At 43.1% G+C, this 19,146-nt stretch overlaps 1 protein-coding gene across 2 annotated transcripts in view; it reads left to right on the top strand.

Moving 5' to 3' along the window:
- The window catches only part of PIP4K2A (phosphatidylinositol-5-phosphate 4-kinase type 2 alpha), a 158,909-nt gene that overhangs the window by 123,867 nt on the left and 15,896 nt on the right, over positions 1-19,146 (top strand). For both annotated transcript variants that reach the window (XM_031444703.2, XM_010975119.3), the window contains 2 exons: positions 877-1,023; positions 5,436-5,474. In XM_031444703.2, the coding sequence (XP_031300563.1) occupies positions 877-1,023; positions 5,436-5,474 (186 nt within the window). The remainder of the gene's footprint in view (positions 1-876; positions 1,024-5,435; positions 5,475-19,146) is intronic.

The raw sequence follows: 19,146 nt of genomic DNA, 5'->3' as shown, positions 1-19,146 counted from the left end.
CCTATGTTTTCTTCTAGGAGGTTTATCATATCTTAAGTCTTTAAGCCATTTTAGGAAAACCTAACTTTCCTTTGGAAAGTGCAGTGGGACCCAGTTTATAGAGATCATCTTTTGAGAAGTGTCTCCATCTTGTGGCCTTTTAGAGTATGGTCATTAAAGACTAATAAATTCATGTTGTGTTTTTGCAACTCTCATTGGAAGTGGGGTCATTGCTAGGGCTTGTCCAGTGGACTTGATGGAAACCAATATGGGGCCAAAGAATCTCCAGCTTTCTGTAGAGCACGAGCGAGCCCTGCTTTACACCGCTGCTGTGGTGGGCAGCGTAGCTCGAGACATTTGCGTCTCATTGAGAGGCAAGAAAACCAGGACTAGAGCCCGACTCTCCCAGCTTCTAACACCAAGCTTTTGCCAGTTTCCTCTTTAATCTCAACTTTAACACTATTAAAGGGGATAATCTTAGAGGCCAAGGGATGCTGCCTCAACCTCATAAAAATCATCATCAGGCCTTCTGAGGAAGATGGACCCCAGGTGGAGTGTGGTTTTACTTTAAAGGAATTACAGAAAGGACCAGTCACTTGTCCAGTCACCTTACGCCATTATATACAGTTTCTGACTTTACAGATCAGTTCAGAATGTTAGGAAAAGAGTATCTCTACAGATAAAGTTGAATTTTCTTATCTGTGTGTGCACGGTAGACCCATAACTGGTCTTCAGCAGCACAAATTTGGTCATTTTCTATAAATAGGGCATTAATAGTTGTATAAGTCTTTTATCACTTTTTATAAACACCACAGGCAGAAGAGTTATATTTTGCATCTGATCGAACACATTTTAACTAGATCTTTTTTTTCCCTTTTTTCTTTCTCTCTGATGCAGTATATAGTGGAATGTCATGGGATCACCCTTCTTCCCCAATTCCTGGGCATGTACCGGCTTAATGTTGATGGAGTTGAAATATATGTGATTGTTACAAGAAATGTGTTCAGCCACCGTTTATCTGTATATAGGAAATATGACTTAAAGGTGAGATTTTTTTTCATTTTCAATCTTATTAGGTAGCATTGTTACAGTTTTCACATATACAGTGTATTGCATGTAAATACATATACACAATATACTGCACATTTTTTTAAGTTTACATATATGTACTGTTCATTGTTTCTAAGAACATTTAGAGCTTTAGCTTTTTAAACTTACATAGTTATCAAAGGAATAAAGCCAATGATGAGGTAAGAATTCCAAAAGATATATATACCCCGCTGTTAATGGCAACATTATTTATAATTGCCAAGATATGGAAGCACCCTAAGTGCACATCAATAGATGAATGGAAAAAGAAGATGCAGCATATATATGTAATGCAATACAACAAGGTGGGCTTGATTTTTATTAGGTAATTGAGCTTGTTTGTCCATGTTGTAAATGTTGTAATTGATCGTGAACACTTGGGAGGCACTCAGGGCTTAAGCCACCAGGCAACCAGCAGTGCACTCCTTTGTGTTAAGCAGGGATCACTTGTACCTGTGAGAGTTCATGTCTAGTATGAACTGAACGTCAGTGTGCCAGGCACTGCTTTAGGTGCTGGGAATAGGGTGATCAACAAAACAGAACTTGCACTCAATGAGCTGATGTTCTGGTGGGTAAAGAGAGGCGACAGATGGTAAGTGCTAAGTACATCATGTATTGGGCAGTGACAGTGCCATGGACAGAAGTAAAGACAGGAAGGGTGGGGCCCGGAGGCAGGCTGTTTCAAAGACCTGGAGTGAGAGGTGACCACTGGAACTTCCAAGGGGGAGTGAAGTGATCTGACTTCTGGGATCACTGCCCTAGAGAGTGTCCAGGTTGGGAGCTGGCAAACTATGACCTGCCAGCATGGCAGATCCAACATGGCCATTTCTGCAAATAGCGTTAGTGGAATACCGCCAGTGCCCATGGTTTCTGTAGTGTGCGTGGTTGCAAAATGAAGGCCTAGTTGAGTAGTTACAGAGACCGCTCTGAGCCACAAAGCCTGAAACACTTATCCTCTGACCCTGTTCAGAAAAACTCTGCCAACTTTTGGTCTCGGTCAGTGGCTCAAGTTTTTTGATCTGACTCCTTCACATCCTTAAAAGAGGACCCCCCCCCAAAAAAAAAGCTTTTGCTTGCATAGTATATGTCTACTGATGTTTACAATGTTAGAAATTGAGAAATTGATAAAAACTTAGTAAAACCATGACATGTTAGCATATTTTTATGAAAAATCACTACCTTCCAAATCAAAACCTTGAGTGGGACAGGTGGCACTGTTTTACAGCTCTGCGTATCTCTTTAATGTCTGGCTTAGTATGAGATACTTGTAGTGTCCAGGCTGGTTCTGCTGTCAGTCTGTTGCCGTGTTATTTGATTGAAATGTATAAAGAAAATCAGACCTTACACAAATATGCTGTGTATTTGGGGAGGATGGATTTTTTTAAATAACTTTTTCAGAAATTTGTGGATATTTTTCTTTGACGTTACACCTAAACCTGACCAGTGGTGACTTCTCAAAGCGGAATTTCAGTGTGGAATCTGAAGTCACATTAGTGAACTTTTTAAAATCCACCGGTCTGTCTGCATGCCCTGGTCTGAATACATCAGGCTGTTGTCATTTGGAATGATGGCATCACTGAGGTCATGCTCTTCCAAATGCTAACACATTTCATTAATCACGAAGCCACGCTACTATCACCACCAGTATCAGAAAAGTCTTTACATACTGAGAAGCTGTCAAGCTCAGGGTGGTGGGTACAAGTTTTAAGAATTTTTCATTTGTACTTGAAAGCTCACATTTTACCACTGGCCTGTCCAGGGCCTGCCGGCTGTTTGCTGGAAAGTCACAGCGCTCAGCCACACCAGCAGCTCTGCTCCTCTTTGACCGAATACCTGCCTGATGCCCAGATCTGAATAAGCAGATTCCCAGTTGTTCATTCATGTAAAAATGTTTTGTGAAAAAAGTGGCTAGCCCAGCTCATAACTCAAACATCACAAAAATGGCTGTTTTTAAACATACCTGCTTTAAATAGAATGCTTTATGCATACTTCCCACACAGAATATGGAAAAGATGTGCACCAAGATGTAATAAAGCAATGTCACTGCTTTGGTGAGGACATTCATGTATTTGATGGCAAACTACTTGTACCATTTTGTGCCACAGCTGGATTTGTGCTAAACTGCCAACAGTTTTTTGCCCACCTTTTGTTTTTAACAAGACAGTGAAAAAGGCAAATAGTGTTATTATAAAGAGTTTTGTGTTTACAGACCCCCTGAAAGGGTCTTGGGGCCCCTGAGTGCTGAACTACACCTTGAGAAATGCAAGTCTGTGGGAGGGGAAGCATCCAGAGTTCAGATAAACCACACCAGCTTCCCCAGTACGGCCTTGCTCTGTGCTGCCTCCCAGTCGAAGCTCTTTTTTTCCCTGGAAACCCCAGCCCCCCACAGTGCTCTCTGGACCCATCTTGCTCATGAAGCACCTGCTTAGCTTCTGCTGCTGAGGACGGTGTAGGCCTGGCCCGTGGTCTGACTCACCCACATAAGAAGCCAGATGACTTCTGAAGCCACAGGTCCCATGTTACTGCCTGGCACCTGTGTGTGAGGTGCTGGACCTTTATGGGCCTCAGTTTCTTCAGCTGTAGAACAAACACATTATTTTATCTACCTTGCTGGTTGTTGTGAGGACTGAGTGAGATCTGTGTGGGCACATCCAGAGTCTCACCCAGCCTGTGGGTGGTGGCGAGTGAATGGTGGTTATCTCATCCATTCTATGCGAGTAAATCCCTGAAAGGCAATTTTTTGTGTGTCCTACACACTTTTTTTTTAATCCTCCTAAAATGCTTACGATGGTGTCTCGTTCAAGCAGGCATCTAGTGAACATCCTGATGTAAGTTATGCTTGTAGATCGGATGTTATAGTTAAATTAAAACTAACCTTGTAAAGTTAAATTTAAAATGAACCTTGGCCTTCACAATTTCATCTCCCTTTTCAGCCTGCAGAATAAACAAACTCTTTTCTTGCCAGTACTTTTGGTTGTGGGGGAGCCTGGATGTCTGGCATCGTTTCATGGCTCAAACGCTTGGCCTTGACTGAATTACCTTTCTAACAGTGTTTTAATTTTTAAAATTCTGAACAAATTTAAATCTGGATGAGGTTTTTCCAGGCTGATGATCTGCATTTACATAGAGAGGTTTCACTGAGAATCAGAAGCAGAGTAAATTATATTGTAGGGAGAAAACACACACACACTAAAAAGTTGGTTAAATTTCCTTTGCTATACACTAGAAATTGACACAACATTGTAACTGACTATACTTCAATTAAAAAAAAGTATATACATATAACTGAATGACTGCTGTACACCAGAAACTAACACAATACTGTAAATCAACTATACTTCAATTAAAAAAAAATGGTGGTCAAGTAGACAGATTGCTCCGCTGTCCTATGGTCCAGCACTAGAGGGCCCCAGGAGGGGCAGCAGACCGGGCTGTTCCTTCCCTGATCATTTATCAGTGACCGCTGGGTGCTGCTGTGTGGGACACTGTGATGGTGACCAGGGAGCACCAGGAATAAACACTCATTGTTGTATGAACAAAGTTGGGAACTCACTGGCTGTTTGTTTCCCAGTCTTTCTTTCGCACTAAGATCTTCCACAAAGGACTGTGTCTCTTCCGGGACGCCACCCCAGGGCCCCCCCCCCCCCCCCCCGGCATCTGAGGTGGACTCAGTCATTTTGGACACCGCCAGAGCTGAGGGCAGAGTTTTGAGAACGAGTGCAGTAGAGTAGAAATTCTGAGACCAAGAACTGTGTTTTCTCCCACTTTATACCTCTGTGCTCAGCCTAGATTCTGGCACAAAAAGGGTACAAGTAAATGTGTGTTTGAAAGGCCCTCCGAAGGGAAGGGGGACAGAAAGTACCCAGTGGGTGGTTCTCATGGTGAGGAAGGCACATTCATCTAACCCTAAACCCTGGGAGAAGGGCCGTCGGGGCTAGGGCCCCACCTAGAAGACACGATGTGGGAAGGAGGCCTTCAATGCTTCCGGGTCACTGCGGCCAGCTGATGGCCCACTTGACATTGAAGACCCGCAGGCCAACCCTTTCTGGCAGCTGGTGTAAGGAGAGCGTGGTTTGACCCCACGTTTAGTAAGTTGCCGGTCATGTGACTCAGGTTTTCTATTTCCAGCAGGAGGACAAGAAGCAGGGAGAAGGCAGCACAGGTGGCACAGCGAGGGACGGGTTGGGGAAGGGTGGACAGAAACACCTGCAGAGGGCGCCGCGCCCTCAGGGAGGGGACAGCGCGGACTCCGGGGGCGGCTCCAAAGCAAAACTTTATTTCCGCACCCTGCCCTAAACGTCTGCCGACGAGCCATGTGAGACCAGCGCCCCGCGTGTGCACGTTTTCATTCCTTCTTTCTGTTTCAGGGCTCTACCGTGGCTAGAGAAGCCAGTGACAAAGAAAAGGTAAGTGCCTGGTGTGTCTCACCTCAGTCTGGGGTGAGCTTGCTCAGGGCCTCTGGTTTCCCTTCTTCTAGTCCTCCTCCACCGCCATCCTTCCCGGTCCCCCTCTGCTGCCCCGCAACTGAGGGACGCCCTCCGCCAGTTCTCCTCCTCAGGCTTGCTGCCCTGTTGGATCACGCAGGAGTTAGCAGTTTGCAGTGCGGGTGCAACATTTCACACCAACGTGGTCTTGAAAACACAGCCACCGCTGCGGTCGTGATGACCCAGACCAGCAGGTGCAGCTCCGCACCTGGGTCCTAACCCCTTAGGACTAACAAGCTGGGTGTGACCTTGAGTCAGTTTCTTTGCCTCTTTGAGCCCCAATTTTCTCACCTGTAAAAATGACGATGTTGAGCTTCAAATGCACCTATAAAATGTTGGCTTAAAGGAGTTTCAAACTCCTGACCAAAAAAAATGTTAAGACCTGATTCGAGTCTTTTCCGTGTAAAGACTTAGGGACAAGGAGACTTCTTACCTTTTTCTGAGTCACTGGCTAGTAGGTAGTATTTGAACCAGTCTGTTGATTATGAAAGACTATAGGCAGATTCCACTGCAGTCCGTTTAAGAATTTGGGAAGCAGCTTTCTGTATGTAACCCTAAACTGCCCCCACCTGGAATCTGCTCATGTGAAAGGCACCTCTACACTCTCAGCTGTTCCTCCTTGTCACTTTGGGAAGTGCCTTTTCTTGACCAAACCATTTGAGAGCTGGGCTCAAGGTTTTTGTTTTTAAATTCTTTTAGGATGATATCAGTTTGGGTTTGAATTTTATAGATTTGGAAATCTCCTTTTACTTACTCATCCAGAAGTGTTTGTGGATGTCTCTTTGGTTACTGTCCTCGCTTCAAGGGCTAAAATAATGAACCACATAGACACATCAGCAAAGTGATACAGACATTAAATAGGAGATGACAGTATCATGTGATAAGCGCCTTGCTAGGGAGCAGGTAGCAAGGGCACCTAAATCTGGCCTGGTGGTCTTCCTGGAAGAGGTGATGTTTACAAACCTGAAGGCTAAGCAGGAGACAGCTAGAGAAAGAGGTGAGAAAGAGCTGTGTGTGCAAGAGTGCTGAGGGGGAGCGCCTGGTGCTCTAGTTAGAGGGTGAGATGAGGCCACAGAGGTAAGCAGGACCATTTGGAGAGGCTGTCGAAATAACCCAGAGTAGATGGTGGCCTGACCTGAGGTGCTGGAGGGGATACAGAGAGATTTGGGCAGAAGGATCCACAGAACTCAAAGACGGAATGTGGTGTGTGTGGAGGGAGGGCGGGGTGGGGTGAAGGATGACTCCCAAATTTCCAGCTTGGACAATGACAGAGGGAGCAGAGCGGGTGGAGTAGTTTGAAAGCTCAGCGCAGCATCAGAGTAGAAATGTCCAACAGGCATGAGAGGCTGCAGAGAGGGCTTCAGCCAGAAGAAAAGGGCTTGGGAAACCTCCGGGGAAGGATGATCAGGAGAGACGCGGACGCGTGGATGAGGTCACCCAGGCCGGGCGCATCAGTTGGAGAGAAGCGTGTCTGGCGGCGGCCCAGGAGAGCGTCATCATGGAAGAAGCGGCTAAAGGAACGGAGTCCTGCAAAGGATCAGCCACAGAGATAGGCGACAAGCCAGGAAAGCCTGGCTCATTTGTTCAGATACTGACCGAGCATCTATTAAGAGCAAGCATCTTGCCAGACGTGAGAAACGTCTCAGTGCATGGTGCCCTGCTCTTAAGAAACTTGCATTCCAGGGGCATCCCAGAAACCAGAGGAAGAGGACTTTCCCAGAATCAAGGGCCTCTTCCAGGGCAGGTGGGATGAACACTGAGAAGTATCTGTTGGATTCATCAACAGAAAAATCACTGGTGACCTTGTCAGTGATGCAGGTAGAGCAGAAGCCTGGTAGCGGGTTAAGAAGTGAGGCAGAGAAAGGAAATGGTGGCTCCTCCTTTGGCAGTTTGTATTTTTACTGTGCACCACTGAATATACTTTCACACTTCCAACTGCCACGTGAATCACTCTGAAGGCACCAGATCTGGTCAAGAGCAGCAGAAACGATGGACTGTCAACTTCCACGTTGCTCTGTAAACATTTCTTCCAGGTGCCAGAGACTCAAGTAGGTATTGTTTTCATCCATGAGAAACTCAGAGGCTTATTATTACTGGGATTTTCTCAGAGGAAGTATCTGGGCTGTTTAAAGAGCCCCACAGCAGCATCAAAAGAAGCCACTTCAGCATCGTCAAAAGCAGCCAGCCCCAGAGTCAGAGCCATGGGGGTACCATGCGCTTCTCCACGCTGGTGGCTCTGTTCTCCCTTTGTTCCCAAGTCCCTTGAGCCTGCTGCTAGCAGCCTTTTCCCCACTTCTGTTCATTTCGATTTCTTCAAGTTTCATCCCCAAGGGCTCTCAGTCTGCTCTGACAGTAACCAATGCCAAGAAAGACAGTTACAGCCGACAGGGTGATTACAGCAGAATCCTAAGTCATGAAACAAGGACACGTGTGGTGGGAAGCCAGTGTTTGGTGTAGCTGTAATATTTCACCATCAGAAGCAGAACATCATTACTGTCTGTCCCTCCACTGCTCTGCCTGTAGGACCACACACTTTCCAGGAATCCCCCGGCTCTCACCACAGTTCCACTCCTCGCCTCTCCAAGAATGTTTAGCCCTGTGTTGGTGTAGGTTACTATGAAAAGACATGAAGTGACAGAGTATGTCTGGCAGAAACCCACTTTTCTAAGGATGCTGCTAGGATGCTTTTATCGTATATTGAATGTGGGCACATTGTTCCTCAGAACATTTCCCTTGGAGGTGGACTTAGAGAAGTCAGAGATGGGAGGGACCTTAGCAGGTCAGAGTCCAGTTTCCCCACCTCATGTGGGACAGATTTGAGACCCAGAAGCTCCTATTCCCAAGCTGCATCACAGTCCGTGGCAGAAGCAAAACCTTACCTTAGTCCGGGTTTTTTTAATTATTAATCTTGATGTATTGGGATTGTAGAAAGGTGAGTAATAACTGGCATTTGTTTAACGTCAACTGTATGCCAGATCTGTTTTAAATTTCACACACACTTGGTCACATAACCCTGACAGCCACCTTTGAGGCAGGCGCTATTATTACTTTGAGTAAATGAAGTTACTTGACAGACAGGCCCAAGGACCCACAGTCATGGCACGACACAGCCAGGGGTCCAGCCCACAGCTCACATTTCTAACCATGATGTGGTACTACCTCCTGAATGGGACTTCTTTTTTTAAAAAAAAAAATTCATATTAATCCCATGAATCATGAAGATGAACAAGGCAACATTTCACTACAATGTTTCACTGACAAAAACTGTGTTTTTTGGAGTTACATATGAACTAAGGCAGTTCATTGAATCTTGATTTCAAAGTGGAAAAAAAAAAAACAACTGTTCAGCCCCATAAGATGTTGGCAAACCAATTCACATTTTCTCCATTTGAGGAATTAGGTATTTCTGTAAATACAGTCTGTGTCACTAGTGTCTCCCACTGTGTAAACATTAAAATTGTCCACACAGTAGCCCCAAGGAGGAATTCAATGCTATCTACTTTTTTTCTGGGCTTGGGGTTCCTGATAGCTCTTCTTCCAAAAGGAGCAGCTCCAAAAGACCATCGACCTGTCCTCCTAGATTACAGGTGCTCACTGGGAAGGGTCTCAAGGAAGTAGCTTGAAGATGTGGGAGTGAAAGTAACTAACACTGGTAATTGATGGAGACTGTGCCTGCCTTGACAACAGGACATCATGTGTCTCTGATGTGGCAGTTTGTTTACAGTCTAGCAGCAACCAAGGTAACATTCACTAAACTGTAACACTTAAAAATAAATGAAATGTATTAATGGAGCTGAACTCTTAAAAACCTTGGGTTTTTAAGTTCTAAAAATTTCTTTTGCTTTTCTTGTCCTGACAATTTTCAGGTTTTCTTTCCATGATCAATTAATATTTTTGACTCTTCCAAAAAGCATGCTGTTCTTCACAAACAAAACCGCAAATGTTATCAAAACAATCACTGTTACCTTTGGTTAGAAATATTTGGAGAAGGCTGAAAATACTTATTTTCTACACTTTAGCCTCTTACAAATGAAACCACATGGTTTGCAAGATTATTCTCTTTGCCGTCATTGTGCTACCCATATTCTCTCTAAAAAGTGATTACAAAATTGCAAAGAACAATTCTCACAGAGAATCTCCATTGATGTGGCTTAATTAGCAATCTGAATTCTTAGTTTCTTTCATTTGAGTCATTATAGCTGTTTTAATGTCCCACACTTTTCACTTGTTGATGACAAGTTTTAAAACTGTCATTTCAAATATTTCCTGATATAGGTGCATACAAGTCCCATCCCTCTGATTTGAGCTTGACATGTAATAAGTGTGATTTGCATTAGCATAATAATGAAGATGGAACTGAAGGAAATAAGTTCTGTTGCAACAATCACGGAATCACTTTCACAGCAGCAAGTATCAGAACATGCGTGTACAGATGTCTTGAATTTTTTTTTTTAAAGAACAGTGTTTTGTTGTTTTTTTTTTTAAACCATTGTCAAGTTCTGACAGCTGCTATGACTTGTTTTCTTTAATTCTTTCCTTTATTAATGGAAGGGCATCTTCCATTCACGGCTCCAGCAGTGTAGCTCCCTCTAAATGAGACAGAAATGCGAATCTCCCTGGTGGTCGATCTTTTCACAGCTGCGCTGCAATTCCAGTGTGACATCAAATTAGTAATTATAGCTGAGCGGACCACTCTTACAAATGACAGCCTTAGCATGCTGCCAGCAAGCATGCTACTCAGCAGGGAAACCGAGCAAGGAAAAGAAAACGTAACTGGACTCACTTGATTTCTGGAGGATTTGACCTGACTCTTTAAAGAGCCCATGTTCTTGAGAGAGAGAGAGAGAGTCCTGGGGATTTATACAAATATGCATTTTGTTCATCGTTCGACACAGTTCTCAAAACTCATGGCTGGTTTCATTAGGTAAAGTAAACCTGGGGTAATGGAGTCATAGGGTCACAAGAAGAAGATTCCTTGTAACAAGTAACCTCCCTGGAACCCATTTGAAAGGAAACAGCTGCCCTGCAATTGGCATTTGTGTTACTATATTGGCAATAATCTTTGTTGACACTTGGATAATGGGCTACAAAAAGCCGCCTCGCCAATTCTTAGGGATTGTGAATGGCACTAGCAATTAAGTGACTGCCACCATCTCTGACATTTTACCTGTTACTGACTAAAGGCTCAGGAAAATTCATCCCATATACCCTCACATCCAAAAAAAAAAGCTTCCTTAAACCAGTTTTTAGCATTTCTTTTGTGATATTTATGTTGTAACAAATTTTGTTAATTACCACCTCCATCTGGTTCTTCAGGCTGAGTTAAAAATAACAGCAGTGTGTCCTGGGAATCTTTCTTAGCTGTCAGTTAAAAGGTGCTTCCTTTTTTGTCATTAGCAGATCATCAGTTAAAGGGAGACTGTTAAGGTTTTTAGGCCCTAAACTCAACTCATGCTTTAACCCTCTGTAAAATTCCTTCTCCAGATAGAAGTGAATTATTTCCCTCTGCCAACCAGTGGTAGACACGCTTGTCTCAGAACCCAAAGTGCAGGGGAAAGTTTCCCATCAGGGCAGAAGCAAGGCCATCTGCCTCCTGGCCCAGAGATGTTTTATAAGAGGGGGTTTGGAGGGGAAAGACACCAAACAAGAGCCTTAGCAAATCTGAGTCCCAGCCGCCACTCTGGCATTAATGGAAGTTTGGGGACAAGTCATTTGACTTTGTCCTCATTTGTAAAATTAAAGGGCTTCATTGAATCATTGGTTCTCATGCCTTAATGTTTGCCAAGAATCTCGCTTCAAATGAAGATTTCCCTCCCACAGAGGTAGACTTCAACAGACCTGACTTTGAAGAGTCCTGGACTTGACAATCACTAAAATCCTGTCTGTTCTAGGTATGGGTTATGATGGTTGCTATTATTATTGAAAAAATGTTCCAAACTGTTAGCCAGTCTGCAGATGGCTGAGCAAAGTGTTAAGACCCCTATCATGTAAACCATGGGGATTATTCTGGGCAGCGGAGTTAAGTTTGATTCCTTTGGAATTTGGTTGGAGTGGCAGGTGAAAGAGAAGATAACATGCAGTAACTCCTGTGAGCATCTCCCAGGTGACAGCATTAGAGTCCTCAGGCCAGTCTAGCTTATGGTGGTGCATAATCTCTCAATTTCACTGGAATGAACTCAGCTTAGATTATCCCAAGCACACATGAAGCAGTGCTGTTAGATACGGGAACTTCTAAGCAGACAGCTCTTACTCGATTCCAGAAAGAGTTGGGGGGAGAGAGGACTTCCACGTGTAGTGTGTGGCTTGAATTTAAGCCAACCTGCTGCAGATGTATCATTATTAAAACAATAAAAATTATGATGTTTACCAGATAAGCACTAAACCAGAAACTACAGGATTTGGCAAACGTCTCAAGTTTTCAGACTTTGACATTTCTTAGATTATCACCATCACCATCCATGCAAACAGAATCTTCCAATCAGATGGAAACAAACCAATTCTGCACATCTTGCACATGGCTTAACTGTCACATCACAGCCCGTGGGAGGAACCAAACCTAAGTCACTTAGAGTTAAAGGGCCAGTCTGAGAAGTATGAGAGTATTAGAAAAGGAATAAATTTCACTTTCTAAATAGCAGCTTGAAAACTATAGGGAAAATAAAGAACCAGCAGCTGGGTTCTGCCAGCCTTACCGATTCGATGTAGAATTACAATAGGGCTTACCCAGTTTTGTGCTTCTTATTTGCAGCGGTTTCTACAAGTATGTTGAGATACACTGTCATTCTACATTTACACATAGACAAGGAGGTTCAGAATAAAAATGAGCCCTTCACGTCCAGATGCTGGTCGTACATGTACACATTCTCATCGTGGAAACTGCCAGTTATTAATGATGTGCTGGATCACTTCCCCAGCCGTGAACTTGTAGAGACATTCCCACTTATGTTGTTAAAGGCATTAGATGGACTTTTTGTGAGAAAACACCTGTTCTCTTTGCTCCTTCTGTCTGAACTTTACCCGTATTCACTGATTTGCCTTTTCATGTATCAAGTTTGTGGCTTGGATGTTTTGAGAAGCAGAACTGATTTTATTATAAAATCTTTACCATCTCTTATTACCCCAAGATTGGTCCCACATATGTGATGTTATTTGATCAAATCATCTTTATCCTAACTCCCACGTAAGGATTACCTAAAAAGTCTCTCTCTTACAGGAATATTTCTGGAGTATATCTTCAGCCCCACAGACTGATTTTTTATGAAGTTATTTTGGCAAGCCTTTGTTTTTGATTTTGTTGTTTTGGGGGTTGTTTTTTTTTTTTTTTGCAAGTTTATTTTCTTTTAGGTGAGCCTGGAGTAACAAGCAAATCAGGAACATCCACAGTCCCAAACATTAGACAGTAATTAGGATATACTTTTTTCTTGGGTATTCAGCTCTGAGCGTCACAATGTGGCCCAGCAAAGGGACACCAGGCAGAGGTCTTTGACATCAAGGCTTACAATTTGACTTTTAAAAACAAGTTGCCAAGTGAGCACATTGAACAAAAATTTGTTTCTTTCTGAAACACAAGTCCTTTAATCACAGAGTGCTATGCTGTGTATTATCCTTTGCATGGTTCCAGAATCCTGTTTGTATTAAACACTCGGATGTGACAGAAGTACATCCCATCTTCCTGTGAACATTTCCATCCAGGCCAAAATTAAAATGTGGCTCTGTATTATAATAAATTTTGGCTCTGGGCATTTTAAATACTTTTTTTTAAAAAGTTTCCTGTTGTTTACTGGCAGTTTAAAATACACTTTGGGGGAGGGTATAGCTCAGTGGTAGAGCTTAGCATGCATGAGGTCCTGGGTTCAATCCCCAGTACCTCCATTAAATAAGTAATTCTTATTACCTCCCTCCCCCAAAAATAATAATAAAATATAGACTCTTTGTGTAATTTAATTGTAGGATGATTATAAAATCCAGTATTATTTTAGTTTGAATTCTGTATTTTTTACCAGTTTTTGTTTTTGAATTCCATATTTGAAGTTAGGTTTTGACTTTATATACAGATTTTAAGTATTTGTGATTTTAAAACTTTGAGTCATCCAAAAGATAACTAGATTTTTCATCTAAGATTTCCATGTAATTTCTGGCTTTACTTAACTCTTATTATCTAGGATTACTAAACTCCGTGCAAATGACAGCAATCATACATTAAGTTACAGAACGCAATGAAACAATTATATTACAAGTAGGTTAACTTCTATTTGAAACAGAGAACTTAAATCCTTTTGTTAAAAGTTTTTTGGGGGGAGTTGTTTTCAGGAAAAAAAATGCAAAATTTTTAGTAATTTGGAATTCTAAAGTTTGTATAAAGAGAACTAAGTATTTTTATGTTAGAAGGGAAGCTCTAATGCCTTGCTTTTTTGTCTGCTTTCTGCTGTTCTAACGGGAGGAAGCAGAGTCCTGAGCTTCCTTTGCCCTCCCAGGATCCCTAATTTCTCTCCAACCACTGCCTTCACTCCCGGGTCTCCGTCTGCTGAGCTGGCCATGGAGGCTCAGGTTCATTCTAAAAATGAAAGCTCTAGACTTTGTGGCTCTTACTTCTGAATATTTTTTCCTGTTTTAAATCTCAAAACCGTGGCCAAATGTCCTTAGAGATCATTTATATCTCTTACTGAGCCCGAGGGGATAATACTTATATTCAGTATTTATACATTTAAAATGTGATCCACATGTTGGTTTTATCTTCAAGTTCTTATCTAGCTGTGTGTACACCTCAGCTCACGTCCATTGTTCATTTGTGTCTTTGTAACACAGAAACCATTTCTGACCATGACCGATAACCATTAATAGTGTGTTTCTTAGTCCTGAGTATAGACTTCCTGAGAGACAAGCCTATAATACTTTACTTCAAAAGTAACCAAAAACTTTTCACCGAATAGTGTAGTCACAAAAAGAGAGGGAGGGAACATTTATAATGAAAACAATTTTCTTTTTACAGCTCATAGCAAATGAAATGTTCCCAAGGAGCTTCTCTCTCTCATTTTTTGGTTGTTTTCTAGCCACCGAGATTTCAGTTACTGAATTTGTGCTGTAGGTCAGCAAATTCACATTCACTAAATTACTCACAATTATAATCCACTCACTGAGAAAAACTAAACCCATGAAAAGTCAGGTAAGAAAAAAAAATCAGCAAATTTCTATCTTTGGCCGTATATATAAAACTATTAAATTGTATTCCATATTTAATAAATATAAAATGTCGATACTTGGTTACTCTAGAAACTTACTCAACTTTTATTATTACAAAGCAGTGTTTTCTCCTCACTTGTGTTTCAGTGAGGTTTTTCTGGCCAGGGAGAGTTTTCCAGTGATCAGAGGTTTTTCTGGCCGGGAAAATTCAATCCAGGTTTGGAGAGCAGCCAGGACAGGGGTTTATGCCAATGTTGCCTTTAATGCGCCTTCTCTGGTGTCCCCTCTGTTCTCCCGTGTCTGATGCAGTGAAGTGAAATAACCTTGCACTTGTGTATGCTAGATGTGCGTGCAGTAAGGAAAGTATCTTCAAAACTTAAAGGTAATACGCAGAGAAGTTGCAGGAGACATTTGTTCCTAATGGTAAACCCTGAAAACATAGGCAATTGTAAACATGGTTTAGTTTACTGATATCCCAAATTTAAAGAGCCTATTTCTTTAAAAAAAAAAAAAAAATCAAGAAGGATAAAAGATGACGGGCAAGTCTAATATATATTCTTTAGTAGGAGCACTGTGTAACAATGTTGGTCATGGTCAGAAATGGCTGATGTGAAACTAAGATGCAAACTAATACACAGCAAGTCCTCATTGCCAAGTAGTGTGTGTTTCATGTCATTTCGTTCACTTGCTAACCATATTGGAAGATATTACTGATTTCCCATAATACAGATGAGGAAACAGGTTTGGACAGATTAAGCTACTGGTTCTAAACATCCCAGCAGTTATTTAAAAAAATAAAAGGGCATACTTAAATCCAGAGCAAGACTTAAAATGTTATCAGTGATTCACTTTTCTCTACATACACACACCACGCTTGTAAGCATAACCAGCAAATAACGAGAATATTTATATGTAACTTTCCACATGACAAGCACAACCCTAAGCTTTTTAGGTAATGAACTTGTATAATTCTCATGACACTGCTGTTTGCTAATCCCCATCTAAAGATCAGGAAGCCAAGTCACAGAGAGGTTAAGTAACTTACTCAAAGTCACACAGTGGATAGTTGGAGTGGAGATACAACCCAGGCAGCCTGGATCCAGTCTGCTCAGAAGCTCATGATTCAGCCTGTGTCCCAAATAGAAACCTGAGCCATACTGAATCCACCCGGGGTCTGGCATCACCCAGTGGGAAAGTGCCAGGGTGAATATCACTCTGACTTTATCCAAACAACGGAAGCAGGAGAGCTGGCTTGCCGGGGGACTGGCATCACTGCTCATGCCTCGGCTGTGTTTGTACATTGTACATTTGTCACATTAGAGATGAGTGCCATCGCTAGTCTAGCCCCCGGGTAGTAGTACTTCCTGCAAAAGGGAAATAGCCTTAGACGTGGGCAGTGCCGGGCTTGGTGCCGAGTCTGCTTGCACACAGCCTCACTCCCTTTGCCAGGGCCTGGGTGCTGACGAGGGCAGGCCGGGCTGGGGAGGTGGGGTGGCAAGAGCAGGCCTTCCCACGCCTCGTCCTTGGGGTCGCCTCCCAGTAAGTCCCGAGTGAGGTGCTGCAACGCCCCCTCACACGTGGAGGCTCCCAATCTACCCAAAACTGGCCAAAACTTAATTCAGAACGAATAAAGACTTAAAACCTCTGACCACTTGAAAGGTGGCTGACCGCTGGTGGGAAGCCAGCCTCCGAGTCCACAGTTCAGAAGTTGTTTCTGACCTGATGACTTTCGCTCTGATGGTTTCCTCCGCCCTCTGGCTGGCTCCGCATTGAGGGTGTGGAAGATGCCCATTAAAGAACCAGACCCAGTGAATGACGTCAAGGCTTTCAAAACTCCCATAAGAGCAAATAATCTGTTGCTGCCCACAGTTCTTTGTGCTGCTCTGCAGACATCAGCTCTGTGGGCAGTGGCATGCCAAGAGGTTACCATGTCCATTAATTCACAGCAAAATAGTTTCCCTCACTTAAAAAAAAAAAAAGGTGCATCTTTAATATAAACGCTGCTGATTATCAGACGGATATTGAAATTTTAAAGACGATAAACAGCAAGGTTTTCCTGAGGGTGTGTCATTGTCAGGTGACTTCATCTTTGTCATTTAGTTCTTAGAAAACAGTTGAGTTCTGTTTTTAAAGAAGATATTTTATATGCAGTCTCTCAACCTACAAGACCAGTTTTCTATCCATACAAGTTACTGAATGCTCACAGCAATGACAATGATGACAGGTGTCTTATTTAAGTGTGTCATGGGTTTTGGTCGAATTCTCAGCTCTACCTTTAGCAGGATGACTAAGGTTCAGGCAGCCCGGGTTCCCATCTCAGCGTGGGAACTGGCTTACCAGTTCCACTTACCAGGCTGTGAGACCTTTGTTAAGTTGTATAATCTCACTAAACCCAGTTTCCATGAAAATAGTAATAGTCGTTTCGAAGAGTCAGTGAGATGATGCGCTTGGATAAGCTGATGCACCAAGAGCTTAACAGCACCTAAGGCTGCTGCCGCCACCGCCACTGGGGGCCTCTGCCTTCCACACACACACAGACAGCCTGGAGAGGTCCAGGAACTGGCCCCTGGCAAGGGGTGGACCTAGGATTCATGTCTCCAAAACCCCGGTGCTCCTACACCTCTGCCATTGCGTGGACACCGGGGGTGGCATTTCTGGACTAGTGTTGGGTTCCCTGCTAGCAGCTGCCCTGCAAAGGTTCCGCCCAGGCTTCTTGAGCCTCTCAATAAGCCCTTAAGTCTTTTAACCAATCTGGTTGCCCTTTTTTTGAACTTGATCCAATCTAAATATGTCCCTAGCGCCTGTGAAATTCACAAGTCAGCCTAGTAATAGAGTGCAAGGTGGCCAGAGTTTTACGATGTAGGATTAGACTTTCCGCATCACCCGAGGTAATTCTGCTGGGGTGAACCTGAAATGGCATTCCTCCTCACCAGTGTGACTCGCATCACCAACACGGATCCTGTGTCATCCCACACAAGCAAGACTCCCTCGCCCCATCTTTGCTGACATGCAGAGAATGAGCTGTGGAGCTGAGACTGATCTTCATTCTTAACGCCCCCAACCCCACACACCCCTGCCCTGTACACGTAGACAGATGTCCACACTGTCTACCTGGAGAATCACAATCCTTCCTCCATCTCCCGTGTCTGTGCAGATCTGGCTTCAGCCCTTTCTAAACCACCCCAGTTTTGTATCTGGCATGTCGTCTGACTGCCCTCTGAGTTTGTTGAACTTCAGATCCTAGTATTTCAGTCAATGACATTTCAGGATGTTCTCAGTTCTAAGAAGAGAACAGCTTAGGGTCTATGATTGACTAAAACAATTCACACTAGTATGCTGTCTTCACATTCAGGGTTTTCTCTCACATTACATTTTAAAATGATTAGTGACAGATTTAGGGAGTTAGTCTACCAGGCCCCTCAGTTTTTGTGAAGCATGACCTTGCCTTTCCTTAGACTCAGACTCAGCATAAAAGTATACAAAAGTAGAACCTCCTCCCAAGAATCCTATTTATCTGTAGGTCTTACAAACTCATGCTGCCTTGTTTTCCTATCTGCTTGCTTTGGTGTCACTCTCATACAAGATTAAACTCCTTTAAAACAGAAATGTTGACCTATTTTTGCCCTTGTGTACATGACAGTCATTCAGTAACTGGCTACTGCACTGGATCTTTGGGTTTCTGAGCTTCGCTACACCTGCTTTGTAAGGATAAGTATTTTGGCAGCAGTTATATCAAATTCAAAAACATCACAAAACTGCAGATTTTCTCAAAGATGATTCCCAAAGCTAATTTAGGATTGCATAATATGCATGTGTGTGCGTGTACAGAGAGATGTGGCTAGTTTACATGTGTGTACCTCATAAAATTGGAAGGGAACATGAGCAAGTTGAGGCATCTGGACAGTGGTTCAGTAGATCTACCCAGTGAGTTATTTTATGATCCTGAGTAAGGGGGGAGGCAGTGTGGGGACCACGGAGGAGAGTATGTTCTTTCCTTGGATCTCTTTTCCATTTAGTTCACAGTCATGGAAAGGAGACATTCGTTAGTGTACTAAGAAAGGCAGTGTATTATGTTGGATTCCTTTCAACTGGAAGGAATCAGCAGGAGTGATTGTTTCTTATAAGGTTGCCAAAAGCAGTGGGGAGGGGTTTTGAACCCTCACAGAATGCAGTTTGCACGAAGTTAAATAGAAGCAGCCACACTGTTGCAAAGCTGTATGCCTCTGTTACCCTATATGCTGTCTACAAGCTAAAGGTTTCTTGTTTCTGTGCTTTGTGATCCATATTTTGATAGTCACCCATTACTTTGGGTTGGCCAGCTCACTACCCACTTCTTTTAAGGGTAGAACTTACATGCTTTATGGATGATGTCAAAGGAAAATGGGATCTCCTTCTTGGGGGAGTGGTGTGTGTG

This window comes from Camelus dromedarius, chromosome 26, assembly GCF_036321535.1.
Source record: "Camelus dromedarius isolate mCamDro1 chromosome 26, mCamDro1.pat, whole genome shotgun sequence".
NCBI lineage: Eukaryota > Metazoa > Chordata > Mammalia > Artiodactyla > Camelidae > Camelus > Camelus dromedarius.
This window is presented reverse-complemented; position numbering and strand designations above follow the sequence as displayed.